We start from the raw sequence: 27,128 nt of genomic DNA, 5'->3' as shown, positions 1-27,128 counted from the left end.
GCAACTCTACAAAATAGGTTAGGTGTCCAATTTACCACAACATTATCTTATCTTTTGTAGATACAGGTTTTTAAAACAGAACAGGTGAAACAACTAACATTCCCCATCAATGATTCATGTGCCAAACACACAATAAACTGAACAAAAAAAAAAAAAAATTTATTCTATGAATGAAACATCTGGACCCCAAATATCTGTAAACTGGTTCAAAACTACAGATGGAATTTGAACACTTTATCCAAGGTCACTGGAATGAAAATCAAAGTTACAAAGAACGTTGGAGCTCACTGTACATTTGTCTGACATTTCTAACCACGTACAAAACCTAAAATGCTATTTCAGTGAAATGACAACACTTCTGACAGGCATGGCAGTCAGTTTCCAGGATGTCTATAAGCTGATACCTAAGCTGCATACAGTCTCTATAGGTCAGTTTTCCAGGATGTCTATAAGCTGATACCTAAGCTGCATACAGTCTCCATAGGTCAGTGAGTCCACATATATGGATTGGTTTGGAAATGTATTACGCATACTCTCTACTACACATACACTCCACTAACTCTAAACAAATATACACAGGAAGTCCAAAAATTGATCTACCAAAGCACATGCTTCAGTGAAAATCTTTTTTGATATGAAATATTTTTGTATACTGCATTGAAATCAAACACTTTTATTCACTCTTTATAAACAGAGAAGTCACTTTCAAAGCAAACATGTTCAATCCAGAATTATTCAGAACTAATGAGCAAATAACCGTTCAGTATTTTTAATGACTTTTTACTTCCAAGTTAATTAAGAAGAAAGGAAAGGATACATTTATTTTTCTCAGAAACTTTACCATATACAAAAATAAAGTGCTCAAATATAGGTGAAAAATTCAGACCTAGAAAAAATGGCTTTGATGACACTTAGATGATATTGGCTCTTTTATGTTCTATTTTTCTACTACAGATGTGAGGTTCACCTAAATGTATCTTGTTTCTATAATGTAAACAGCCACATTCACAACATGAACCCATGTAAACAGCCAACATGGGCCTAGAATTATGGCTACATATTTACAGACTGAGAGTATCTGCAGTAAAATCAATTAACGTGGATTCACACTATTGTATCTGAGCAAATTAGAGTCATTGAATGATACTGGCCTGCTCACTAAATATTTGATTGATCTCTTACAAATGGCTTTAAAACATCATGGGTCATAATGGCATTTCATTAATGGCTACTTGAATTCACTTCACTTGTGTGGATATTTTTTTTAATCAGATTTTAACTTTACCTGTTATGGGATAAACTCTACCTCATCTACAAACTCATCTCTCTGGTTTTAGTTGCAGCTGGCAGAACGAGTTCAGCACAAAAGGTTCACAACAGAATTTGATGTGTTTTGTTGTATTAGAAATTATCAACATGATAGCAATGAGACCTTACTGAAGTAATTTTTTCATGAGATTTATGAGCTTACAGTTTATGTCAAGAATGCTGATTTTGCCACATAAAGCATCCATGGTTCATACATGTATTTCTGCCAAGTGAGAAAACTGTTCAAGTCCATCACTTGTATAATGCTTTTAAACCTTTACAGTGCCATACATCTTAATCTCAAAAGTTCAACGAGCTGCCTCAAAGCAAGCAAACAAAGCAGAATTCATCTCTGCTCTTACTAGAAAATCACATCTGTGAAACATCTGATTCAGTGCTTATCTTTGAGTAGTTGCTTATGACAGAGTTCATTTTATGTTTTCTAACATTTTAAAGCTCTGGTCAAGATAGAGCTCTGAGTTAAATGAAGAGATCACAACGAAGAAAACACTAAGGCAAAAACTTTTTAACCCTTAGACTGAAGAGGAGAAGTAAGTAGCCACCATGTATCATTGCTTGAAACAGCAGAGATTTCTCAGAAAATGCAGAAGGCAACCAAAGCTTAGCAATTTCCTGGTGCCTTTCTTCTAACCACCACATAATACTAAATTAACATTAATTCATTAAGTTGCTTAACATATCTACAAAGTAAGTACAGCAAAGGAGAAATGTACTTACTTTTTGGCAGATGTCCTAGTGCTCTAAAGTTGCTGATCATAAAATGATCCAGAATAATAGTGGCAAGCACAAGTTGGGGGGGAAGCTACAAAGCTGGGGGGGGTGGGAAACTAGCACTCTCAAGATATTGATGGTTGAGTAATCTTAAATTTATATGGTTTCTTGATCAATATAAAATGCCAAATTTTAGGAGGAATGCTCATGACAAATATAAATCTATTTTAAAATCAACTCTATGCTTTATGTTGTACTCATTAGTAAAATCTCTTTTTGTCAATTCCAAGACCTCCTGCAAGTCCTGTTTTGCAGTTTTAGAAATACAGGACTAGTTAGAAAAATAGGAAAATGAGAATTCAGATGACAATGATTTTATCTGTTCTGATTTAGCATATACATACACAACTTTTCACAAAAGTAGTAGCTTGAACATTAAAAACATATCTGGATATGCTCATTTCCAGTCCTTAAAAGGCTTAGAAAGGATGGAAAATTACCAGTGTGTAATGATTTAAGATTTTATGTGGATACCTTCACACTGATGACGTGTTTGACTTCATGAAAGCTTTTCTAGAGTTGTCTCCATTTCCTTAGGAAACTTACTAATAAAAGAGTTGTCTGCAAGAGTGTAGCCTCTGGTGGAGCACAGCTTTATACAGCTGTGTCCTTTGACATCATTCCTAGCCACTACTTGAAATTTTTCTGAAAAATGTTCTCAGTTAATCACAGTTACATATTTTCATAAGTCCATTTAAAAATAACAGTTACAAACTGGACTCAGACTGTAACATCCCTACTGTTTTCCCAAAGTATGTAGTTGCAGCTTTGAGAATTATTTTTCTTCTAATTCAGCAAATGGTTGAGCCAGAAGCATTCCTTTAAAAAACCTGCAAAATATTTTAACTGTATAAAAATACCATTGACAAGACATTAGCAGAAGCATTTATTCTTGGCTTTGTTACTTTGATTCAACTATAGTAAAAAAAAAAAAAAAAAACAACAAAAAACAAAACATTTTGTTAGAATGCAGTCTGTTGATATGTGTTGGCAAGAACATAAAAAATTACCTTCCTAAACAACTGAAAAAAAGTTTGCTCATTTTGTCGCTTTGCTCCTACGAACAACATGTTCGTGGTTTAAAATAAATAAGTCATAAATAACAATAGGACTAAAAGTAAATAAAATTCTATTTGTAGTATCTTATTGTGTACCTAGCGTCTTGATTATTTTTCAAAGGTGTTTGGCTCACATTTACACAAAACTCTCTTCCATATTTGTGCATAGCAGAAAGGAATCCACAAGTCTGGGCTTTACTAGCTGCTGAAAATCTGAATCTTCAAGTCCATCAGGGCTCATAACTGCTAGTCTCCGTAGGGCTGCCTAGAAAAACAAAACAACACAATTATGCTGTTGAGGTTTGACAAAGCCTTCATTACAGGAATCCAAGGCTCAAAACCAAACTGTGCAGATCTACAGACTCTTCTGCCTGACTAATCTCCAATTACTGTCTTTATCCGCTAGACGAACATCCCCTCAAAGGCAGCTATTACATGACAGTGGGGTTTCGGGCACTTTACTCAGCCCTGAGCAGTAGGGCCAGTGTGGTGTTAAGGACCACAGAGGTCAGAGTCAGAGCACTTTGACAGTAAACATATCTCTGATCTGCTTGATGCATGTCTCACACTGTCTCTTTGTATCTCAGCTCTCAGCTTCTGTCTTATTTCTGAGAAGTACAAGCCATCTGACTCAGGAAAAACATCTATTAGTTAAGTTTTATGCAATGCCCATAATAGGAATCTTAGGTACTAGTGTGCTAGAAAGAAGCTGTATATTTCAAACCACGTGGGAACAAATACAACTGACAATTCTGATTATGAGGCTGCACAATGGAAACTGTATTGATGTTTCCATTATCTTCATAAACTCTTCTCTTAGAATTTCCCACTGGAGAAAAATATACAATTACATACCTTCCAGCAACCTGACATGACAAATGCAATGGGAAAGCAGACTGGCTTTCCTCAAGAATCACTACCATCTTCTATAAGGTCTGATGGCTGGGATCAGTTTCTCTCTCTGCTGTGATAACAATGCAGCACTAACACAAGAGTTAATCTCACGCTTCAAAATATACATAAAAGTAAATAAACAAGCTAAAAATATAAAACATAATGGATTTTCATTACAATACTTATCAGAGCCTGGAACAGTTTATGTCTCAAGGACAACATTTTTGCCACATCTTTATCAGAAACTGTCATTAGGCAGCTAATATAATACTACTAAAATACCAGGAGAAGTAGAATTGCTGTGACAGACAGGCCAGTAACAACTGAAGGCATGAATTCAAGGAATGTGCAGCAACAATTTCAGTGTGCTGCTATCACTATATGGCCTCTGCCCTAGCCATGGAAAATTAACAAGACTCCTCTTCATATATAAGGAGTGACCACAGGAATGATATCTTATGCTCACATGCATGCATTCTTCATCTTGCTTAAAGAAACAAAACTTCTCATATGCTGGTACAGAGCTAGCCATTAAACAAAATTGCAGTAACCAAGCTTTACTTCTGCATTAAAAATAACATTAATACTAAAAAGCACTGTCAAACAATACTCCTCAGTCTTCATTCATCAAAACATATCTCCTAACCTTAGATCATCCATGTCCCCAGAGAACTTCCCTCTCACAGAACAGTAGGAGAAATTACTCAACTCCAAGAGCTGGTTGGGACTCATAGTTCGTGCAGTGCAAGGCCAGCAGCTGGAATCTTTCTCCTAAGCAGAGAAAGTGTTAACCTTTCATTGGCCACTCCTTGGCTGGCCATTATATTGACTTGGAGAATCAAATTAAAAAATTAAAATGGATTGTAGCAAAAGCAAGAAATCTCCCTTCCTGTCTTCAGCCACTTCATGTAAATATTTCCATACATGTGTGTGCAGATAAAGGGCTGCTGCCCCTGTGATTCAAGGCTTATTTCAGCATCATCAGAGAGTGGAATGTAAAAATTACTGAAACCTTAAATTCTGAAGTGTTTCAGTGAATTTTTTTAGTGCTCAGTAATGTGAAAATGAAGCCATTTTTCCTTATATGCTTAAATCTTCAATCAAAGGATAAATAATTGACACTATAGAGGATTATGCTTAAGGGGAAAAACAAGAGACCCTGGCATGAATCTAAAACATTCCTGCAATACTTATGCATTTTGAAATCTAAAGGGCTGGGGTTTTCTGCATTTTTCAGAATAAACATGAAAGGAAGATTAAAATGTACTTACCAGGCATGCCACTAAAACAGAATCACTGTTATTTCTTTCAGTTGGTGATCTGCAAAGTTTAATTAGGCGAGGAATACCTGAGTGCACAAAAGAGTATCAGGAGAAATAATTTAGAAAAACAAACTCACTACTTTTAGTCAGAGTCTTTTTTTCAGTTGTTTCATATTTATCTTCCTTAGTAGACATGATCTCTAATGCAAAGATGACATGCAAATATTTAAGGGACTGTTCATGGAGCTATGCAGTTCAGAGCAGTATTTAATGGATGTAAAGAATAAACAAACAAATGCATCGTTTTTACCTGCTATTGCTGCTTCAGAGTGGAAATTGTGACCCATATTTCTTCCCTAATGATTCTCCCATGCACCCTTAAAATACTCCAGCCAAATGAATATATTCCTTTTTGTTAGATTAACCACAGCTGAATCTGCAGGGGTCCAAGTTTTCTGTCCCCTGGCAGATCCTGCTTAAGGGTTTAAACAAAGGAATGGAGGAGGCAGCACTGTCATTTGGCAAAATCTGCCACAGCTGTGCATTGAGTGGACACTGCACCTCAGGTTCCTCTGGGAAACGAGCCAGAGGTTCATTTAGCACAACATCCTCAGCCACTCTCTGGACAGACTGTACATGTAAGCTCTTCTATAAAGTGTACCAAGTGAGGCTAAAAATTAAAAAGAGCTTCTCCATAACTGACAATTCCTCCCTCTTTCAGCCTGCCATTAAGCTAGAGATACATCCTTACAGCTGAGCTTCACGGCTGCATCAGCCACTTCAGGATCTCGGCTGAGTCGTGCCAATGTCACTGCAGATTTCTGTTGGACTCGCTCACAAGCAGCAACTTCTGCTGAATTTCCTGAAGACGATCTTTCAAAGAGCATTTCCATTAAAAGTTGAACACCTAAAAGGATATAAAAGCTACTGTTATCTTCTCTTTAGCAAAAAAAAAAAACTTAGTTCAAAAAAGTGGAATGTAAAAAAGCAAGGTAGGTAAATACAGACCAATGACTGCCCAAGCAGGGCATGAAGAATGTATAAATGTGGACTGCAATTTGGCCATCAGCATTCAGGCACATCTAATCTGTGCAAAAAGTTTGTCTTCACTACAAAGCTATAGAAATTCTGGAACTAGAAAATACACTAATTCTTCTCTCCTCCAGTTTCTTGGCTGGTCTAAAAGTTGGTCTTTTACACAAGAGGACACAGTCTCAAGCTGCACCAGCAGAGGTTTAGACTTGATGTTAGGAAGAAATTCTTCATAGGGAGAGTGATTGCCAATTGGAACGGGCTGCCCGGGGAGGTGGTGGAGCCACCATCACTGGAGGTGTTTAGGAGGAGACTTGATGGGGTGCTTGGTGCCATGGTTTAGTTGGTTAGATGGTGTTGGATGATCGGTTGGACATGATGATCTTGAAGGTCTCTTCCAACCTGGTCTATTCTATTCTATTCTATTCTATTCTATTCTATTCTATTCTATTCTATTCCACAAATTTATTTCAGTTAAACCAAGTACAGTTCCTTATTTGCTTCTAAAGTAGCCTGAAGGTAATCGCTAATCTAAAAACCTGTAGTGGCATATTTCAGGACTCTACATGAAGTTCTGCTTTTAATTAAACTTGGGTTTTTTTAAGCATTTTAAATTCTTTAAAATATTTTATCTTAATCTCTTTAAGGGTATTTTAGAATGGGGGGTCATTTAACAATGGGCATGATGAAATTCTGCCTCTGAAGTTTGCTGTGCAACTAACTCTCCACTTCAGAAGAGACAATGTCATCCATGTTGAAATGGTTTCATTAACTTATTTCCTGTAGGAGTTTATATTCTTATTGTAGCAGCACAAAACCAGGTGAGACTGTACTGATTTCTATTTTCTAGATTATTTTAAATGTAACAACAATTATGTGCTATTAGACTGCACATGCCATTAGGCATTCAGATTGCTTCAGATAGCATCAGAGGATTTTAACTGTTAGAACATTTACATAAATAATTAAGAGAATTAGCATCAGAATCATGCAGCTAGATAATACTCAATCAACATATAAAAAAAAAAATAGTTAAAGTTGAGAAGAAAATTTATTTAAACTTCCCAGGACTCAAAGATGCTTCTCAGTTTGTGAATCTGGCTTCTGACCAGCATCTGATTGTTACAACATTAGGTGGACACAAAAAGCCTTTTTACACAAGATGAATGTTAACCCTTTTTAAAAGCCTGGGGGCAAATGCCTCTGTGAGCTTCCATTCCTGACTGCATATGTAAACCCTCACTTCATCACATTGTGCTTGCCAAGCCACATGTACAGCTCCACATACTGTAGTATCTAGCAGGAAGCTAGGCCTAGTAAGCATAGCTGCTAGTATAATTTCATGAACTTGCGTCAGTTTTCTGCTGTAGTAGAAGTAGATGAAATACGATCAGACACCTGTCCCAAACAACAAAAGAGTTTTTGGTGTGCTCAAGTTAAGTAGATAGCCAAGTTACAGAACCAATCTATTAATCACAAAGGAATGTACAATCTTCCAGGCTGTATCTGAATTGTCAGTGCCAACAAAACAGAAGACATAGCACAAGTCAAAGACAAATCACCAACCGGATATTATCTACCCAATGCCATAATGACAGACACAAAATGCAGGTAAGTAAGGCTTGGTATCAGATGATGCCTTTCAATGTGTGAGAATTGATACCTTATACAATGTAATCACCAGAAAAAAAACATTCTTTAAATACTTTGTACTACCTTGCTTTACATCTGTCAGTAAGTCATGCAGACTGAGGACAGCAGCAATTGGCCACACAAGCAAAGTTTTCCAAAGCAGTGGCAATTTATTTCAGTTACATAGAACCACCCCAAGGATTCACCTTGCACCCTACAGCAATGCATAGTATCCAGCAGAGACAGGATGCAAAATGAAGGATTATTAGCAAAAACTTTCTCCTTCACTTGCAGCCACTAAGTTTCCATCTACTCACATTCTCCACAATCACACACAGAGTTCAGGTCAAATACATACCATTTCCTTCAATGATTTCTGAAGCACACTGATCCAAGACAGACATGTTTGCCAGTATTGTTACTACCTGTTATTAAAAAGAAAAGGAAATATGAAGTACAGCCCTACCATTCAGTAAGATTGAATACCATAGTGGTTTACAAAATCAGTATGGCCAATTAGTATGGTCATTAGCATGACCCAATAAAATTCAAAAGCAGATCAGTGTGTTCCCATCTCTGTGATTTCTTAGGGATCTTTATTTTACATATGGCTGCTACCTGAAACCTAGACAAGAAAAGTAAACCCACTTTTTCTTAGGCTTCTATACCCATGCATGGAAGTCTGTTGTATACGAATCTGCACACACACACAAAAAATTGTTCAGTGGTCAAGTTGTTCAGTGGTCAAAGAGGAAGATACAAAGTTAAAAAACAAACAAACAAAACCAACAGAGAAAACCCTGAAGTCCTGAATTCAGCTAGCAGGTGCTGGCCCTCAGGACCAGTCCTGTAGTCACATTCCAGCTCAGGCAGAGCTCACAGTGAAGGCTAAAAACCATCAGACAGCATATGTTCAGTAGTGATAGGTTATTGCTCCCTTTCTGCTTCAGCTGAAATGTTGAGAAATCCTCACAATAGATTGGGAGTTTTGAGCCTTGATTGAAGGGAGCATTTAAGGAATACTTTTCAGTTTTATTGAAGCCGCATGTTGTGTGTGTGTGTCAAAAAGCACTGTCCCAAAATGAGCTGGATTTAAAAAAATCCATGCATACTTTTTCTGAGTCAAGGCCAAGGTTAGGTTTCATACCAACAGAAGCAATGTTTGAGATAATCATTTACAGAATTTCTTATCCAACACAATCTGTTTTCAACAGCAAGCCATTGACAGAGACTGGATCATATAGAGCTATTGGCTTTCAATCACTTTTCCTTCAGTGGTGTCATGTCTCCAGATATTCTATTTTACTTTATTATTCAAATAACTTGCTTTATGCATGCAGATATATCAATATTAACAGCATATGTGAGGGACCAAATAATAAATATTAAGGTCATTAGAATACAATATTGAAATAATATTATTTCTTAAGATATTTTAATTTCCTCTATTCTACTTGAGAAAACTTGATCAGCAACAAAAATTTGAGAGCTGGTTATCTGCTTTTTAATGGTACAATATAAGTTAACAATCAAGCAAACTTCTTAAAGGTAAGTAGGCATGAGATCAGATTGAGATCAAATCACCATTCTGATCTCACTTTGCCATTTATTAACAAGGATGACTCATTTTGGATGACATAAAGGTCTTCCACTTTTGAAGGTAGTGCTACTGTGTCATCTCTCTGAATAAATATACTTGCTAAGGATGCAAATGAGTTGCTGAAACTACAGAGTGACAGGTAGAAATATGGTAACTCAGTATATGTCTATGTATTTATTCCATATTAATTATTAACTGTGTTTCAGGCAGAGTGTATATGTTTTCTCATTCTAAATTATATCCTGTTAATGAAAATTGCTTCCTCTATGCAGCATCTGTACCCCATGTGGCTCTCTAAGCCACAGATGAGAATTCAATTAACCACAATTTGAATACATGCCAATTATTCCACTGCTTCAAGTTATTTTGTCTAATAAGTATTTTCATACATAAAAATATTTTGTGTGTATCTTTTGACGCCAAAAATTATTTGAGGTTATAGCTACACTTCCTTTGTGTTGATTATGTGGGCCCCTATATTTTGCAGTGCCTTTATGAGCTAGCCTAATAGGTTTATATGTAGCCTTCTCCAGAGGAGTTGATAACAAGAGCCTCACCACCAATAACAGTCAAGTTCTACCTGTATGGCACCTTTTAAATTCTTAGTAGGACTTGAAAGGCAGTTAAACTGTAGATTAGCTCACTCCACATAGTCAGATTTTTGTGTCCTAAAAAAAGAAGACACATTCTCCTGTGTTGTAAACAATGTACCATGAAACAGCACATAAGCACATAATAGGCAAGCTGAATCAAGTTGACTTTAAATGCTGTGTTTCTGCTACACTTGCCTATTGAAAAATTCAATACACATGCATCTTACTCAAAAATTCCACTGCAATATGGACCAAAGTTCAATGAATTTTAATACTAAAAAGACATCTCTAGAGGAAAACAAACTTGAAGTAAACTTAATTTGCTTTGAAGACCAGCACTTCCATGAGCACTGATATCAATGAAGTCTCATTTCTTTTAGAAATTAGAGTTGGTCAAAATCCACAAAGAGTACTTTTCCAGTGGCATCTCTCCCACTGTAGATTTCATATTTTTTGTCTAATAATACATAGGCATACACTACAATATTTTCAGTTCTAGTCCGCTTTACACTGAACTAGAGTTAATCTAACTGGAATCAGGGTCTGAGTATGTGGGAGGAAACTTAATTGCTCTTATTTTAAAGGAGGCACAAAGTGCAAAAAACTACTTCAGCTGCCACTAACTCAAGCAGAGCAGTCAGGAAGTGATTTCTGGTGCCTTCCTAGACAGTAATAGTAGCAAAACTGTTTATGAGCTCGCTTGCTCAAAAGCAAGACTGAAATCACAAATTTCACCTGGGCAATGATTCTGCTTCAGGAAAAAAAAAAAAAAAAAAAAAAAAAAAAAAAAAAAAAAAAAAAAAAGAAAAAAAAAAGATGAGTGGCAAAACTCAAAGGTCATTTGAAATATGCCACCTCATTTCCTGGAGGTCTGAAGACAAGACAAGAAATGCAGCAAAATGCATACATAACCATCTCCAATTTACAGCTTTAAGATTGCTACAGCCTGGAGCAAAGTGCATATAGTTTGTGCAGTAAACAGCCCAGCACCAACCTGATCGTACTGTGAACCTGGCAGGTAAGGGCAGAGTATAAAAATGGCAATGAATTGTGCTGACATAGCCCTTTTCCTCTAGAAAGACTGCACTAAGTTCAGTGTCTGCCCAGCTTCACAGATAATTAAACAAAAATACAGAAAAGCTAAATTCTTTCTTCAAAATCAGAACTGATCCCAGGAATACAAACCTCAACACACTAAGCTAGAAAATAATAGCAGTTTCCTTCAACTGAGTTGAGATTTTACTCTTCCAGCTGACCCTCTTGTTTTGCAAGTTGGAGCATGTTGCCTTATCCTGCATCAAACCTAAATTTGAAAGGTAGATTATTTTTTTCCTGCCTAGACTGTCATTTTGTTTCCAAAAAAAATGTAGTGTTTAAGAAAGAGAGTCAATGTTGGACCACTGAAATGTAATAATCCATAGCACAATCCACACAACGCCAGTCAACACTGCTACTTACATTTTTATACGGGTCAAAGGTGTGTTGAACTGCAGAAAGGATATGGGAACATGCTGTTGAATCACTTGGGACTGTTAAATGTTACTTGTAGCTGATCTTGAAAGTAATTTGAGGACTAGACAGGAAGCTTAGGTCTACTGAAGTGAGATGTGATGTGGGCAAACCACAAAGCTTTGTTTTCAACCCTGTCACTGGCTGCTTGCATAACATGCCACGGGTGATTGAGTCACAGGGTACCACATGTATTTTGTCTCTGAGAAAGACCTGCGGATGGCTCAGCAGTGGAAGAGGTATTCCTCTTCTGACCCAATTGGGAGAGGGAGCTCCCCCTTCCACACTCTTGCTTTAAGAAGCATAAACAAGGACTCTTCTTCAACTGCCTTCAATGCCTGCAGCATCTTCCAAACACCAATAGGAAAGAATTTAGCAGGGGGAAAAAAAGGCAGAAAAAGATTTCCATTTTCCCCATCCAACTCAAAAGCCTGTCTGCACATCAAAATTTTTGAAACCTAACTCACTGATTTTAGACCTAGAAATAACCACTTTAAAATGTATGTGCTCCCTGCACATTAATTCGCTGGCTGAAGATCACAAGCTGTTAAGAATATACCTCCACACCTTCACAGGTAAGGTGAGAATACTAGCAGCACTGAAGGGACAGGTGCGAATGCAGAGAGAAAAGAATTATTACACATAAACATACTGTGTACAAACATATATATTTCATATATTCCTATGTAGAGTCTAAGATGATGGTTCAAGTCAAGAAAGCCCTGAATGATAAGGGGTTTAGCTAAGTCCTTCTTCTGACAGTGCTTAAATGCCATTAAGATGTCTGACTGTATCCATTATACTGTTGAATTTAGGCATGAATCCTTCTGAAAGGTTATTTTGATACTCCTTTGAAATAAATAACATTTTATCTAAAAAACAAATACCTGTAGCATGAAAAAGAACATGACACATTCACACCCAAAGCTAGAGGCTGTACTGCTTTTCTCTCTAGCTAAATGTGTTCTCCTCACTGCAACGATGAGGCACAGAGCAAATTAAAAGGTAAAACATTCCATAAAATTGTCACAATTTACAGGCATCCTTCCCCCAATTACAACATTGAAACAATTACCCTTTTGAAAGGTGAACAATCTATTCAAACACTTATTAGTTCAGAAATCTGAAGGAAGACTGTCTCTTAAGGCTGTTGCATCACCCAAAGTGCTTGATGAGTAACACTGTCAGCTCTTCAAGACAAGGTGTGCAGTACTTGGATTCTTTTTGAACATGAGGTGCTCAGTTACAGAAGAGCATAAAGCAGGATTGTACAGTCCTCATTGCTACAGAAATAACAGAGACAGCGCACCACAGAAAACATTGCACCTTTCTGATCTGGTTTTTCACTCCAAGAAAAAATGAAAAGGGTTATTTGAGATAATAGTTCTAGGAAGGAAGCCATTGAGTTTCCCATTCTTCTAGCTAATGACACGCACTACAAACTGCAAAAGGATGGAACTAGTGCCTTTCCTGAAGCCACAGGTATTTCTTTAAATGTCTGTCTTCCTCATGCAAATAAAAAGACTTGCTGTGCTAATTTGCTTGCTAGAGCAAACTCACAGCTGACACCATAATTAAGATGAGGGGATAAATGAATAAAATAGTTAAACTATAGGACTGTACAGGATGAAAAAAAAATCAAATAACATGAAGAATTGTATATATGTAATAATAGTGTACAACCACGTTAAACATTACAAGTGATGTCCCTGACTTTGCTCAAAGAACAATACAGCAATTATGGCTTAACTCCATCTCTTAAACACTCCTGAGCTGGAAAAGTACTGAGTGCCCTATTAATACATGCTAAAGCAGCCCTAGTAACCCTGAGGTCCCTCATACCTTGATTTCTGTGGCCTGGCTCTTGTTGAAGGGTTTATATGGCAGTGCAGATCCCACATCTACCATAAATCATCTTTTGGCTACTTCAGAGGCAGAAAGGGGATGGACTTGTGAGACTCAAGTTACAGACTTTGAGTTATATTCACACTGTCTCATAAAAAGAAGAAGGTTAATAAAGCTGACTACCAAACACCGATCCTTAATAATAACTACTGAAACCCTCAAGCCTCATCATACATTTTACTCTGCTGAGGTAAAATTTGTCACCGAGATGCCAAGTAAGCAGTGCCTCTGCAGCATCTCATTGTGTGGCAGTACCTGAAAGGAACAAAAGAATTCTCTCTGACTTAGTCTGTGCATTAGCACAGACCATTAATTTTCACCATTAATATTCTGTGTCTCTTTACTTAAAAAACTGACCAAAAAAAAAAAGGAAGTCCAAAAGTACATCAGCAATATTTGGCAGTAAAGCTTGCAAACCATCTACCATGCAGTTAGGAATTGATTCAAAGCCCACCAACGTCAATGGGCTGAGGATCAGAGCCTTACTCAGCTTTTGGAGGCAATTCATCTTTGAAATGACAACTATATTTAGGCTGCAGTCTCCATATATATCTTATTTGCCTCAATGCTCTGCCCAGTGAACTTCTGAATACCTCCAAAGATTGAGGTTACATAGCTTCTCTGGTCCTCTGTCACTGTTTGGCCACCTTGATGCAGGGGTGCAGAAATTAATTCTAGTGTCTTAGAAATATGGAACTTTGTTGCTTTTATTGGGGGTTGAGTTTTGGGGTTTTGTTGTTTGTTGGTTTTATGGGGTTTTGTTTGGCAGTTTCTTGGTTTGGGGTAGGGGGTTGTTTGTTGGTTTTGGCTTAGGTTTTGGGGTGGATTTTCAAAATCACATTAAAAGCTGTGGTATTTCAGAATACTCAATAGAAAACTAAATAGAAGTGGATAAAGAGCCATATATTGGAAAAGAAGCAAGAACAGAAGACATGAAAGCGACTTAGGTTTGACTATGTCAAGTCAGACAGAGCTGAAATGGGTTGACTTTTACACAAATGTACTCAGGCAGCATTTTGCTGGGAAACCACTCACCTGATCCCGGGAATACGGAGTATCCACTATGTGTTTGTCTGAGCATGCTGCTAGAAGAATCTTCATTGCATTTAACTGGAGCAATATTTCACAGGCCATTGTGTCAAAGAAAGTAATATTGGCAAGAGCTGCTGACGCCAGCAGGAAAACTTCACCAGACGATGCTTCTTTGCACAGTTCTAGGAATGCAAGAAAATAAGCTGAAGAAAAGCCATTCTTTTATTACAAAAATCATCCTTAGGAATTCCAAAGCAATATTTACAGCAGCTTGTGTTAGTAATCCTAGCATCTAAGACCAATCACATGACCAACATGAAAACCAAACCAAACAATTTTATCAATTATATAGTTCCATGTAACTGTTTAGGTTGGAAATTACCTTCAAAATCAAGTCCAACTATTATCCTAGTATAGCCAAGTCCACCACTAAACTGTGTCCCTAAGTGACACATCTACACATCTTTTAAATAACTCCAGGCATGGTGACTCAACCACTGCCCTGGGCAGTGTGTCCCAGGGCTTGACAGCCCTTTCTCGTGCCCAGTCTAAACTTCCCTTGGCACAACTTGAGGCCATTTTCTCTTGCCCTATCACCTGTTACTTGGGAGAAGAGATGCACATCCACTTTGCTGAAACCTCCTTTCAGGAAGTTGTGGAAAGCAATAAAGTCTCCCCCTCCGCCTCATTTTCTCCAGGTTAAACAACCAAAATGAAAGTTTCTGGTAGTTGAGAGGGATGGAGCACAGTGCAGAAATAAGAGATTCCTCTCTTTAGAAAGTAATGAGAAATATCATCTCAATTTTCTGAAGTATCTTTACTAACCCAGCTTCAGGAAAACCTTGCTGCCACTTTTGTCTCATTTTACCATGGATCAGAGACCTAGACAAGAAAGATTTTTTTTAATTGTCTCATAACAATGCCCATGGATGATACTATATTGTACTTTTCTTCTAAAGTATTATAGAAATTTGGATGCAGTTGTGAGCTTGGGTTCTAGCAAGTTTTGAAATTACAACAGGCATAAATATTAGCAACTATTAGAAACTGCTATTTTATTTATAGGACAAGAGGATGTTTTGTTGAGTCTTTTCTATGGCTCTTGCAGTACAATTTCCCACAGATATTATTTTGACAAATTTGCATAAACTCTGTTTAAATATGAACTGGAATAAAAATTCTTTTAGTAATGGCAGGATGCTCTGATTCAGAATTATAAATAACTGATTTCATGTATCTGTTGAGGAGAGAAATGGCAAACATTATTTAGGGAGTATTTCTAACAAAAGATAGCCCTAACCCAACCTGTTCTTTTAACCGGAAAGATTCAGAAGTCCCATAAAGAACTTACTGACAAGTGCTGTTACAATTTCTTCCATATTTTCCAGAAAGCTGCTGAGATGCTGAGTGAATGTGAGATGTGGAGATGTGATCTGTGCAATAACTGCTGCTGCTTCTGCATGAGTAGCTTCAGAGTGGCTGTTATCAGTAAGAATGTCAGCCAGGCACAGTATCCCATCAACCTATGGAAAAACAATAGGTATGGGTTGGAAATACTCCAGAAAATACATCTACAACCAAATATGGGTTTAGAGTTCTCTTTTCTTGGCTGTGGTAAAAAACAAGTTAGTTTATTTTTAAAAAGCCTTTGCTGACAAATATCTGAAGCTAGGCGTTAATTCGAACCAAGCTGTGCTAAGTAAATGCTAACTGCTACTATGCCGCACCCTCACCTGAGCTCTTGTCTGAGTGTTCTCACTGTGAGACTCCAGCCTGAGTGTAAAGCAAGTTCTTCACAGACTTTTGTGCCTGTTGGTTTTTGGTTGGATTTTTTTATGTTTGTTTGGGTTTTTTTGTGAACTTACCACAAAGCCAGTGCAGAATCAAAAGGATACTATTAAGGAGAAACCCTGATCAAACTGTATCCAATGAGCTTCCACAGGTCCCACATTAAAGCTAAGTCCGTACATCTCTTCCCCTCTTGTAAGAGAAACGGTGCGGGGGGGGGGGGGGGGAGGTGTTTAAAAATCAGTAAAATATGCATGGGTTTTATGCTTTTAGCACATCTGAAGTGTTCTAAACTCAGTCCTTACAGTTTAGACAGACACATAGGTGCACACCTTGCTCTGGATTATGAAAGACCCTTTGCTACATTGAAAGACTGCAGCAGAGCATAGCCAGTGCAACAGCTTAAACTGCAGAAATGTGTCAGTTACTGACAACCAAACTCAGCACAGGAAGGTTCTCTGCAGAATAAGACAACCTATGAACTTTCAGATTAACAGGAGTATGTTTCTTCCCCTGTTTAACATACCCTGAATAATTTGTGTTGTCAGGCAGGTAGATAGATGCACTTAGAGGGGACAGAGCATAAAGATTTATGTATTTAAATATGGACATGTTTATGTCAAATCTGCATTATTTCATTATTAAAATCCTTATGAGTACAAAACTGATGTAGAGGACAGTTTACAAATAATCAGAGCTTTTACAGACTTCACTGAGTAACTTTTAATAAAACTGACCTTAGTTATTTGAAGTTCTGAAAAAGTGTTGCTTTATGTGTTGCTTGGATACAAAGAGGATATGAAGGCTTAGCACTGAAATAGACTTCAATGGTCAAGAAAAAAACAAGCCTACATTTGTGTTGTGCACTCACCAAGACTGTTTTTCAGGTCTGTTCAGACTGCATTCTCTGTCTATTCAAAGCTGCCTCAGAACATCCATGTGAAGTCCTATCCATTATTTCACAAAGGGTATTAAGCAAATCTCTTATTCACGGTTTTATTATTCATTAACACAAAATGCTGAGTTATCTTAATTACTTATCCTGCAGTGGGGATGAATTAAATTATTTGATAAGTACTGGCAGTTTCTGTGTTTTACAAGTCCTCAGACTGATGGGAGCAAAAATTACCCTCTGGAAGATTATTCACTGGGATGCACTTTTTAATAGGCAATAGACTATATCATTGGAACTCTAATAACAAAGATAAATACAAAAGAAATTACATCTCTATTTTTCCTCAGATTACAAATGGGATTTAGTACAGAAGCTCAAGTACTGGCAAGAAGAGGAAGAATAAATTTTCAACATTAAGCTTTTTCTTGACAAGCTTTCAACATTAATCTAACTACAGCAAAATATTTCCTCTTAGTTATGGCAGAATTCTACAGCTTGAAACAGCAGATTCACATAATTCACTTGGCTTCAAGGTATATTAATAGATCTCAGTGTCAAGAATTAATATATGTTCTCACAAGATGATTTAGTAGCCAAAGTGTGCTAGACAATATCGTATGCAAAACCCCCCAACTTTGTCACCTTGAAACCTCCCCAGATCACACCTTGTCTGGGGGCCGAAGGATGCTAATAACAACAGTCAGTGTAAAAAGTTTAATCTATTTTGAGGCATTAAAAAAAAAAAACAACCTCACAAGAAATTTCTAAGATTGGTAACAGGATACAGCAACCCTCAGCTTTAAATTTACTGGTTAAAATTCACTTGGCCAACTCTTACTCAGTGACCTCGACAAAAACGCTTTAGAGCAGTTTTATGCTATTGGAGGACAAGCAATGGCTTATGAAAGATGGGTACAAGCACATGGCTAGATTTTCCCATCACCACTGACTGTTTGGATCTCCATCATAAAACAGAAGCTTCTAACAATACAAGACTGTCCCAAACTTTTAAATTACTTTTATTATATATATATATATAAGCATCCTTCCCCCAGAGTTGATGAATTGTAAATAAAAGTGCGCATATATATATATATATATGCACACACACATATATATACACAAAATATGTATTTTGGATCCCTGAAACCAGCACTGGGTAGTTTCTTGTCATTCTGTTCAGAATCACCTAAAATACGAACAAATTCAGCCTAAAAATTTGCCCTACACACTTTGGTCTCCATTCTTAAATATGGGAACTAAACTAAAATAATTCTACTTCGGCAGGCAACCCCATTTATAAGTGTCTAGCAATAAATTTCAAAATGACAGGGGAACAATCTAATAAAAGCACTTTAACATCCAAAAAGAAATTGCTGCTCAAAGCATTTTTATAATTAGTTTTCACACTGAAAGGAACTTTGGATCGCTGCCCTGTTTTCTGTTTAATTTTGGTGAAGTAATCAGCTAAATGTCAAATCTGTTCATCACCTTGGCAATACAAAAGAACCAGTTAGCCAGATAATGCAAACAAATGAATTCCATGAATGCAACAAAATGCTGTGGAGACCCTGCCTTTGAGGAATAGCATTCAGTAAATGCTCTATCACCAATATTTCAATATTGATAACTGGAAAAATGCCAGGAACTTATGAACACAGCCCTGTTACAGAAACTTAATCCAAGTGGCAAAATAAATCCATGACCACTTCACTTCATAGATCAAGTCTTCTGAAAGGAAAATAATTTTTCTCCACAACAGAAATGAATGAGTTCTGGGGCAGCCCTCTTCTTTCTTCAGGACACCTGCTCTTCCTACTAGAAATCTTAAATAAAACTAGGTATTTGTTGAGGATACTAATACACAATTTGGGATGAATTGCTTTGATAACTTCATGATCTGAAATATTACACACAAATCTTGACTTTCTACTTCCCACAAGGAGGTTCAAGGCAGAGTTGCCATGCCACTTCATGAACCGAGACTCATAGCCTCCTTTTCAGTCCATCTTCATTTGTATTAAATGCTGCTAAAAGCCTTCTCTCACACTATGACTTAACCTAAAATTCCTGTTTGTCCACCCTTAACACTCAGATGATCTTGACACACATAAATTTTTCCAAATTTTTGGGTTTTTTTGCATTCTCAAATTCATCTCCTAGGTCATCTTGCTGAGTCTGGAATGCCTTACAAGCTATTAGCAAATCTCCCACTGTCAAATCTGTGAACAGCACTATCAACATACATCTTGCTACTCCTGTAGAGCAGAACCAGCGGGTTGCAAAGCAGTTTTAAAAGATGATTGTAAGGGGGACGTTGAGATCCAAATATAAGACAGCAAATGTGGAAACAAAACCAAAAAGGCGATCACCTCTTAAACATTGTCTCAACCTCCTCAGGAGGGTAGATGAGACTTTCAAAGGCAGAGGCTGCAAAGAATCAAGGACTGACAGATCAGAGTTGTGTTTGTTTCATCTTTTCACATGTACTGTGTATTAGCACTTTCAACTTGAAGCTAGGACAGGTTAACTCTACAGGTGAAGATACAAACACTAGCAGACTAACTAGAAAATGCATAGCTCAGTGAAAGCCCAAAAATATTAACATTTATAGGATGAGGAAGAATGTGACAGAGGGGGAGGGAAGGAAGGAAGGAAGGAAGGAAGAAAACATTACCATATTCAGAAAATGTTTGAATTCTGCACTTAACATTCTTTGAACACAGTGTATTTCACTCCACAGATGATCATATAAAAAAAGGAAGTCACTTTACTGTTCTGCAACTCCATTAAAAATGGATCCATAGACTGCTATTTTGATGACTCATTAAATGAATTCTTGATCATCAAGGTTAAAGCATATCTTGCGTCAACTTCTGCAACTTATTCTACACATGTAGAAGGTCTATAAGTATTATTTAATTTTTGTTGAAATAAAGGAAGGGAAAAGGAATAGAATAGAATAGAATAGAATAGAATAGAATAGAATAGAATAGACCACACCAGACCAGACCAGACTAGGTTGGAAGAGACCTCCGAGATCTTCAAGTCCAACCTATCATCCAACACTATCTAACCAACTAAACCATGGCACCAAGTTCCCCATCCAGTCTCTTCCTAAACACCTCCAGGGATGGTGATTCCACCACCTCCCTGGGCAGCTCATTCCAATTGCAAATCACTCTTTCTGTGAAGAACTTCTCCCTAACATCCAGCCTAAACCTCCCCTGGCACAGTTTGAGACTATGTCCTCTTGTTCTGGTGCTGGTTGCCTGGGAGAAGAGACCAACCCCCACCTGGCTAGAACCTCCCTTCAGGTAGTTGTAGAGAGCAATAAGATCTCCCCTGAGCCTCCTTTTCTCCAGGCTAAGCAACCCCAACTTGCTCAGCCTCTCCTCATAGGGCTTGTGCTCCTAAACCCCTCACCAGCTTTGTTGCCCTTCTCTGGACACTCAACCTTGGAAGCAATGATCTTTCCTACTTGAACAGTTGCCCTGCACATACAAACTGCCTTAGCTCCCTTAACTGAGAGCTGTGCCGATTTATACTGGATGAAGAGCTGGTCAGCTCTTTTTTCAAATGAGATGATATATTAATAGAGTGATGCCATTAAAATGCCCACAGATACTATTCCAAGTAATCAAAGCTACTGGAGCAGTTCCATGGCAGCAGCAGTGACCAGTGAACCAAACTGCAATGATTTTTATAACCACTGCTGTGCCACAGTAGGCATGGGACCTAATTTATAAGCTGTATTGTATACACAGCAGAATAGTGTGGGGCTGAATAAAGGTTGAATGGTTCCCAACTCTGTAGCTTTACAACTCCTGGCAGTAACCTTTGTTTCTAAATTGTCTGTGAGTAGGTGCTTTGGCTCATGGCAACTTAAACTAAAACTTCCCTTTTAAACTTCCCTCCTTTGGAACATAATCAAACCAATGAAGAGGAATTTGTTCCTCCTTGGTTTTAGCCATCAAGGGGCAGTACAAAGCTTGTCTGATCTTTACAAGGATTATTATGTGCCACAAAAAAGCCTCTTTCAAAGTTAAAAAAGGAGACAGCTGGCTGTATCAGCTTGAAGGATGCATTAAATGCAGCAATGCCTAAGTAGCAGCCTTGCAGCCATGCCATAGGACAAAAAAACTGCAGAGCAAGATGTGGCCAATGGTTTCTCACATTCTTTTGCCCTACATTTTGGAGAGCTGGATATACTGGCATGGTTTTAAGCTGCTGGAACTGATCTCTATTTGTAAGATTTTCTCAATGTCTGCATTACAAATTCCAGAAAGTCTATGCTTGCTTCTTTTAAATAATGCATAAGGCTTTATATATTATACTTTGGGGTCTGAATGTCATTAAAATAAAGCCGTACAGACACAAAATGGACTCAGCCACAAGATGAGAGGAACTGTCATATGTTATATAAGAATGCTGAACAAGATACAGGGACCTGCAGTCTGAATTAGGAAAGGACCATACATTAGTACTTTTCACATGGCCCTCATTTTTATTTACCCTGGGGGATCATAGTCTTAGAAAAAAAAAAAAAAAAAAGGAGGAAAAAAAAGTAAAAGTAAAAAACCACCTCAACTATTCCTATAAACAAACAGGGGCTCCAGGGTTATGCATAGCAGAGCACTCCAGAAAATGAGATGTGATCACTGGAAAAAAACATGCTCCAATCATCTAGTTTTAAATAAATAATGTCACTGACACTTCATTGCATGAGGGCATATTCTCAAACACCTGGTGTCTGGCACTTAAAAAACAAGAACACTCTTTCAACAAGTTTGATTACTTTGTATTATTTAGGTTTTGGTGTGACCCCATAGACTTTATTTTCAAGAAGTGTCTGTTAGTGTACCTCTTCACAAGAGGGGGGAAAAAAAATCCCGTGCACATCACATTTTTAGAGGACTCTCTTCATCTACTGCAATAATGGAAAAAAAAAAAGTCCCTCTATCCAAAAAAAAGAGCAGCACAGAGGTCACAGCCAGAGCATCAGTCATTATCAGCTAATCTGACTTGTCATGATGTCTTTTTTTTCTCTCTCAGGAAAAGTATACTATAATCTTTCTGGCAGAATTCTGGATGTATTTAAGTCAATGCATTGAAATTTTAAGATTGTGGTAAAGAGCTAATAAAAGGACTTATTATTACTGTAATTTCACATAGAGCTTTTACTCTAGTGAGACTAAAATTCTGGAACAGGTCATTATACCCTGAACTTAGGAAAAAAACATAATTGTACTGTACACTCAGGTATGACAGTGAAAACACCACAGCAGAAAGTAGAGAGTTACATTAGAAAGGTAGAGAGAGTGAACAGTGAAGACAGCACAGGATGTTGCTTTTTCACTGTTGCTTTAAATTCAAGATGCTGCAAATGCATTCAGAAATAGATCCTTATCCAAACAATTTTCCTGCAAATACTTTTAATTTCAATGGTGTCAGTTTAGCCTAAAAAAATAACCAGTCTCTGAAATGCCTCTACAGTACTTAGGATAGGATAGGATAGGATAGGATAGAAATAGAATAGAGTAGGATAGGATAGAAATAGAATAGAGTAGGATAGGATAGGATAGGATAGGATAGGATAGGATAGGATAGGATAGGATAGGATAGGATAGGATAGGATAGGATAGGATAGGATAGGATAGGATAGGATAGGATAGGATAGGAATCAACATGGTTGGAAAAGACTTCAAAGATCATCAAGTCCAACCTGTCACCCAAGACCTCATGACTACTAGACCATGGCACCAAGTGCCACTTCCAATCCCCTCTTGAACACCTCCAGGGACAGCAACTCCACCACCTCCCTGGGCAGCACATTCCAATAGCTAACAACTCTGTGAAGAACTTTCTCCTCACCTCGAACCTAAACTTGCCCTGGCACAGCTTGAGACTGTGTCCTCTTGAGTCACATGCATGCTAATTAAATGCAACATATCAGAATAGAAAGTACTAAGCATACACAGCAACTCAAAAGACTATCTTTATGTCTAAATTCACAAAATTGCCAAAAGTTACTCAGTGCTTCACTCATGTTGTTCTTTCTACAACTTTTTGTTGCTTTTGACAAAACCACTATGAGGCACCAAGCGCTCATATAATTGTTTGCTACAGTCACTCCCTCACAATGGCTGCTCAATTATTTTAATTAATTAATTTAAATAAATTAGCTCCAGAACAGACCTCGTATGTGCCAGATTTTTATTGGCAGAGAAGTTTTACAAGCAAGTTACAGAGCTTTATGATAGCCATTTATAATGAAAACACTCACAACACTTTAGCTATAAAACTTTTAGTGAGCAACTCAATAAGAGTCCATTTGTGTTGTAATAACAGAGGAAATTGCAACCCTTATTCAAACAAGAATTTCAGAAAAGTAAAAAAAATAGCAGTTTTCATCTGGAGAAAATTGATGGAACTTTACTGGCTAAAGCAGACTCAAGCTATTTGGACCTAAGATTTCTCTCCTGATGGTTAGGAAAATCTCCCTGGGTCTCCTGCAAACATTGATTTATTCCTATGACTGCAGTGGTAATAAAATAGTTTCAAAATTGCATTAAGCATAAGAAATTCCAATTTAAGACCTGCTGCTTGCATGGAATCTTCATGAGCAGTCAAAGGTCTACTATGAGCCATCAGGTAACATGATCTCAGGAGCTTTTCTCTCTATTAGCACCTTCCAGTTCTGCTCTTCGGTCTAATATAGAGTTAATATAGCATCTGTATTTGAAGAAAAAGGAAAATGCTAAGAGGCTGAGAAAAAGAAATATTTTAGAAGCTGAATTTTGGTTTTTCTTCTACTCAGCATTGTTTGTTGCATTACCAGGAATCAAATGAGAATCCTTATTGCAGGATAACAAACATACATTTAAAGTTAAGCTAGCATTTGGAAGTTGCATTGGAGGAGGAAAGAAACAACAAATTTGGTTACACTTTCAACAGAGATTATTTTTCCAACAAAGAAAGATACATACAACATAGCACTCTGATACAGGGGCAGATCCAATCTAAATTCAAAATCATATTTGTAAGTCAGGCTTATTTTCATAAACCAATGCCACATCAGAAAACTACGTCAGAATTCACTGAAGCTGAATTTACCTAGTGAGCAGATTCTGGCTTCAATAGTCCAGGATGTTATCAGGTGGGGGGTGGGGGAGGCAGGTGATCTGTAAGGATTATGTTATGGCAAAGATGAAACCTCCACATGCTGCACAGATCTGGGAAAATAGGCATGTTATTGAGAAAAGTCCCAAACACTGTTCTGATTCTGTCACCAAGTCACTGTCAGATTTTCTAATAGTCTTCCTAATCTATGAGCCAGTTTGCTCACTTTTAGAATAATAGTCACAAGAGATGTTATGACAGAAGCTGCCAAACTAGCAAGTACTAAATATTAGAATTCATACTTCTTTTCCCCCCTGTCTCTCTCTCTGTTATTTTCTCTATCCTGCAACTCTGAAATACCATTTATCAGTATAGAGTTATCCTGACTGACTTCTTTGCAGGCTTTGAAGAAGTTAGCACTCAGAATGTTCTTTAAAACTGAAGAAAAGGGAAAGAAAAAAGTTAGCATCATCTCTATGTAAAATTACTTCCTTTGCCACTACTACTTTCAGCAATTGCCATACTTTCTGTCTTTTTTTTATTCCCTGTGAGAAAAATCAATTGTAATTACATGAGTATGTCTCAATTACCTGTCCTTTTTCAGGATGGAAGTCTTCACTTGATTAATTGGACTTCTCTGTCCTAATGCCTTCTCCAATGCCCTAGGTCCTGGGTGCCTTACCTTCTTCATATATTTTGTGGCAAGCCTTCAGTTTGACTAGCTCATATGAGACAGAAATCCTTCTAGCAGAAAAGTGTTAAAACTGCACCAAAAATTAAATGCAAGTGTGTTGCTTCATTTTTAAAGGAGCTTGAAGAGAAAATGAACCAAAGGGCAACAGCACACTGAATTTTTACTCAGGGTAACATCAGTACTGCTTTCAATACAACTTAGATGGCAAAGTCAGAACAGTAAAGGTGTAGGGTGCACTTCTCAAACAAATCTGAAACAGACTAGGAAGGTCAAACTCTTGTCAGTTCTACTCTTGTCAATTCCTAAAAAATCCTCTTCTAAGTAAAGGGTAAATTAACTTGTTACATCCTTTAAGCTGCCCATTTATTTTTGGTGACACTGCTGTTAGCATTGCCAAAATTTAGAACATTAAACTATACTCCCTAGAGACTTCCTTCTCATCTATATGACACATATTCCTCCTGTTCTCACTCCTGTCTCACACCTTACAGCCTGTTCAGACTGTTGCAGCTAAGCCCAGACTGTGATCCAATCAGGAGCCATACTTTCCACTTGTTGTCCCTTGCCCCTTGCACATGTGCTGCCCCAATTCCTCTCCAAGCTTTTGAGGCTGTTGCTATTCAATACTTTCAGGGCTGTTTTCCTCCATTCTCCCATGATGCTCTTGCATTAGATATTGCTTAAGGTTTTTGAACTAATGTAGCTAAAGCAGAGGGTCTATCCTGTGGGAAAAGGCCCTCACACCATCCAGAGTTTGTTGTGAATAGATAAATGCAGAGACAGCCTCAGATTTTTCAAATTGAAAGCCCAATTGACAGCTACGGTTTCTTGATTTAGGAGAATACTTCAGTAGTGCACAGCCTTCATCCTCATAGACCTGCTTTCCAGAATCAGCTCCTGCAGCCCTTAACTAGATTTGGGCAAGCCTTACCCAGCAGCCACAGAAACTTTGCTGTAATTGCAGCCTCCACTGGGTGCCACTATTGCATAACACAATGCCGCACAGGACAACACATCGGCAGAAACTAAACTTGTACTTCATTCTTGTGAAGTTTGCAAACCGCATTCAAAGAGTTGTTTCTCAGTTCTGTCCCTAAAATTCCCTATGATGATCCTCTTTGAGACAGAAATACAAGAAATTCTTGTATTTCAATTCTTCACGGATCAAAAGTCTCAAGCACAGTAGTACTTAGATTCTTTCCTAATTTTATACCTTAATAAGCCTTTTAACCCCATGAGGGAACCTGTTCCAACATGATGACTGATAATCAGCTTAGTACCCTATTTTGACCTATCACTTTTTGACCTCTGATGGGACAATAACCACAGGGCTCTGAGTAACCTGATCTAGTTGGCAATGCTGCTGCTCACTACAGGGAGGTTGAACTAGATGACCTTTAAAAGTCTCTTCCAACCCAAAGTATTCCCTGAGTCTGTGTCTCTGTCTGAAGTGCTTTGATGACATCTTAGCTACCACAAGAGTGAAACTAACCACTAATACACAGTGACATTAACAACATTCCACTCACTTCCTGAGCATTCTGAAACCGTGTGCACATCAGAAAGATGGCAGTTACATTGAAACTACATTATCAGACAACTTGTAATATAATGGCAATTAAGTATTACATCAACTCATATAATTAATTTCTATGTGATCATCAGTGTATATCCACAACTTGCTAAATACCAGTTTTCTTCCTTCTACCTTCTTAATTCCCCACGTTGATCCTGTAGGACCAAGACCTCATCTCAGCCAAGGATCCTTATCAAATCAAAATTTTGCTTGAAGTGTAAAGGCAGGAGCAGTTAAAATCAGCTATGCACAATACCCTAAGAGACAGTTTTCAGGATTTCAGATTATTTCCAGATTAAAGAGTAACACTAAACACTCAGCTCAAGTTTCAGCTCCACTGATTATCAGCCTTGAGTAATCTGTGGACCTATCAAAACACAAGCTGGAGAGGGAAACCCACGATTCTAAGACAGTCTCTGAAAATTGAGACTGATTT

At 37.6% G+C, this 27,128-nt stretch overlaps 1 protein-coding gene across 1 annotated transcript in view; it reads right to left on the bottom strand.

Annotated features, from left to right (window-relative positions):
• Positions 1 to 3,290: 3,290 nt before the first annotated feature.
• INSC (INSC spindle orientation adaptor protein) overlaps positions 3,291 to 27,128 on the bottom strand; it is a 114,797-nt gene continuing 90,959 nt past the window's right edge. Inside the window, exons 8-13 of the mRNA XM_054172018.1 lie at positions 15,969 to 16,140; positions 14,617 to 14,799; positions 8,337 to 8,399; positions 6,066 to 6,221; positions 5,324 to 5,400; positions 3,291 to 3,423 (exon numbers count right to left, since the gene is read on the bottom strand). Of these exons, the coding sequence (XP_054027993.1) occupies positions 3,295 to 3,423; positions 5,324 to 5,400; positions 6,066 to 6,221; positions 8,337 to 8,399; positions 14,617 to 14,799; positions 15,969 to 16,140 (780 nt within the window). The 3' untranslated portion in view covers positions 3,291 to 3,294. The remainder of the gene's footprint in view (positions 3,424 to 5,323; positions 5,401 to 6,065; positions 6,222 to 8,336; positions 8,400 to 14,616; positions 14,800 to 15,968; positions 16,141 to 27,128) is intronic.

This window comes from Dryobates pubescens, chromosome 22, assembly GCF_014839835.1.
Source record: "Dryobates pubescens isolate bDryPub1 chromosome 22, bDryPub1.pri, whole genome shotgun sequence".
NCBI lineage: Eukaryota > Metazoa > Chordata > Aves > Piciformes > Picidae > Dryobates > Dryobates pubescens.
This window is presented reverse-complemented; position numbering and strand designations above follow the sequence as displayed.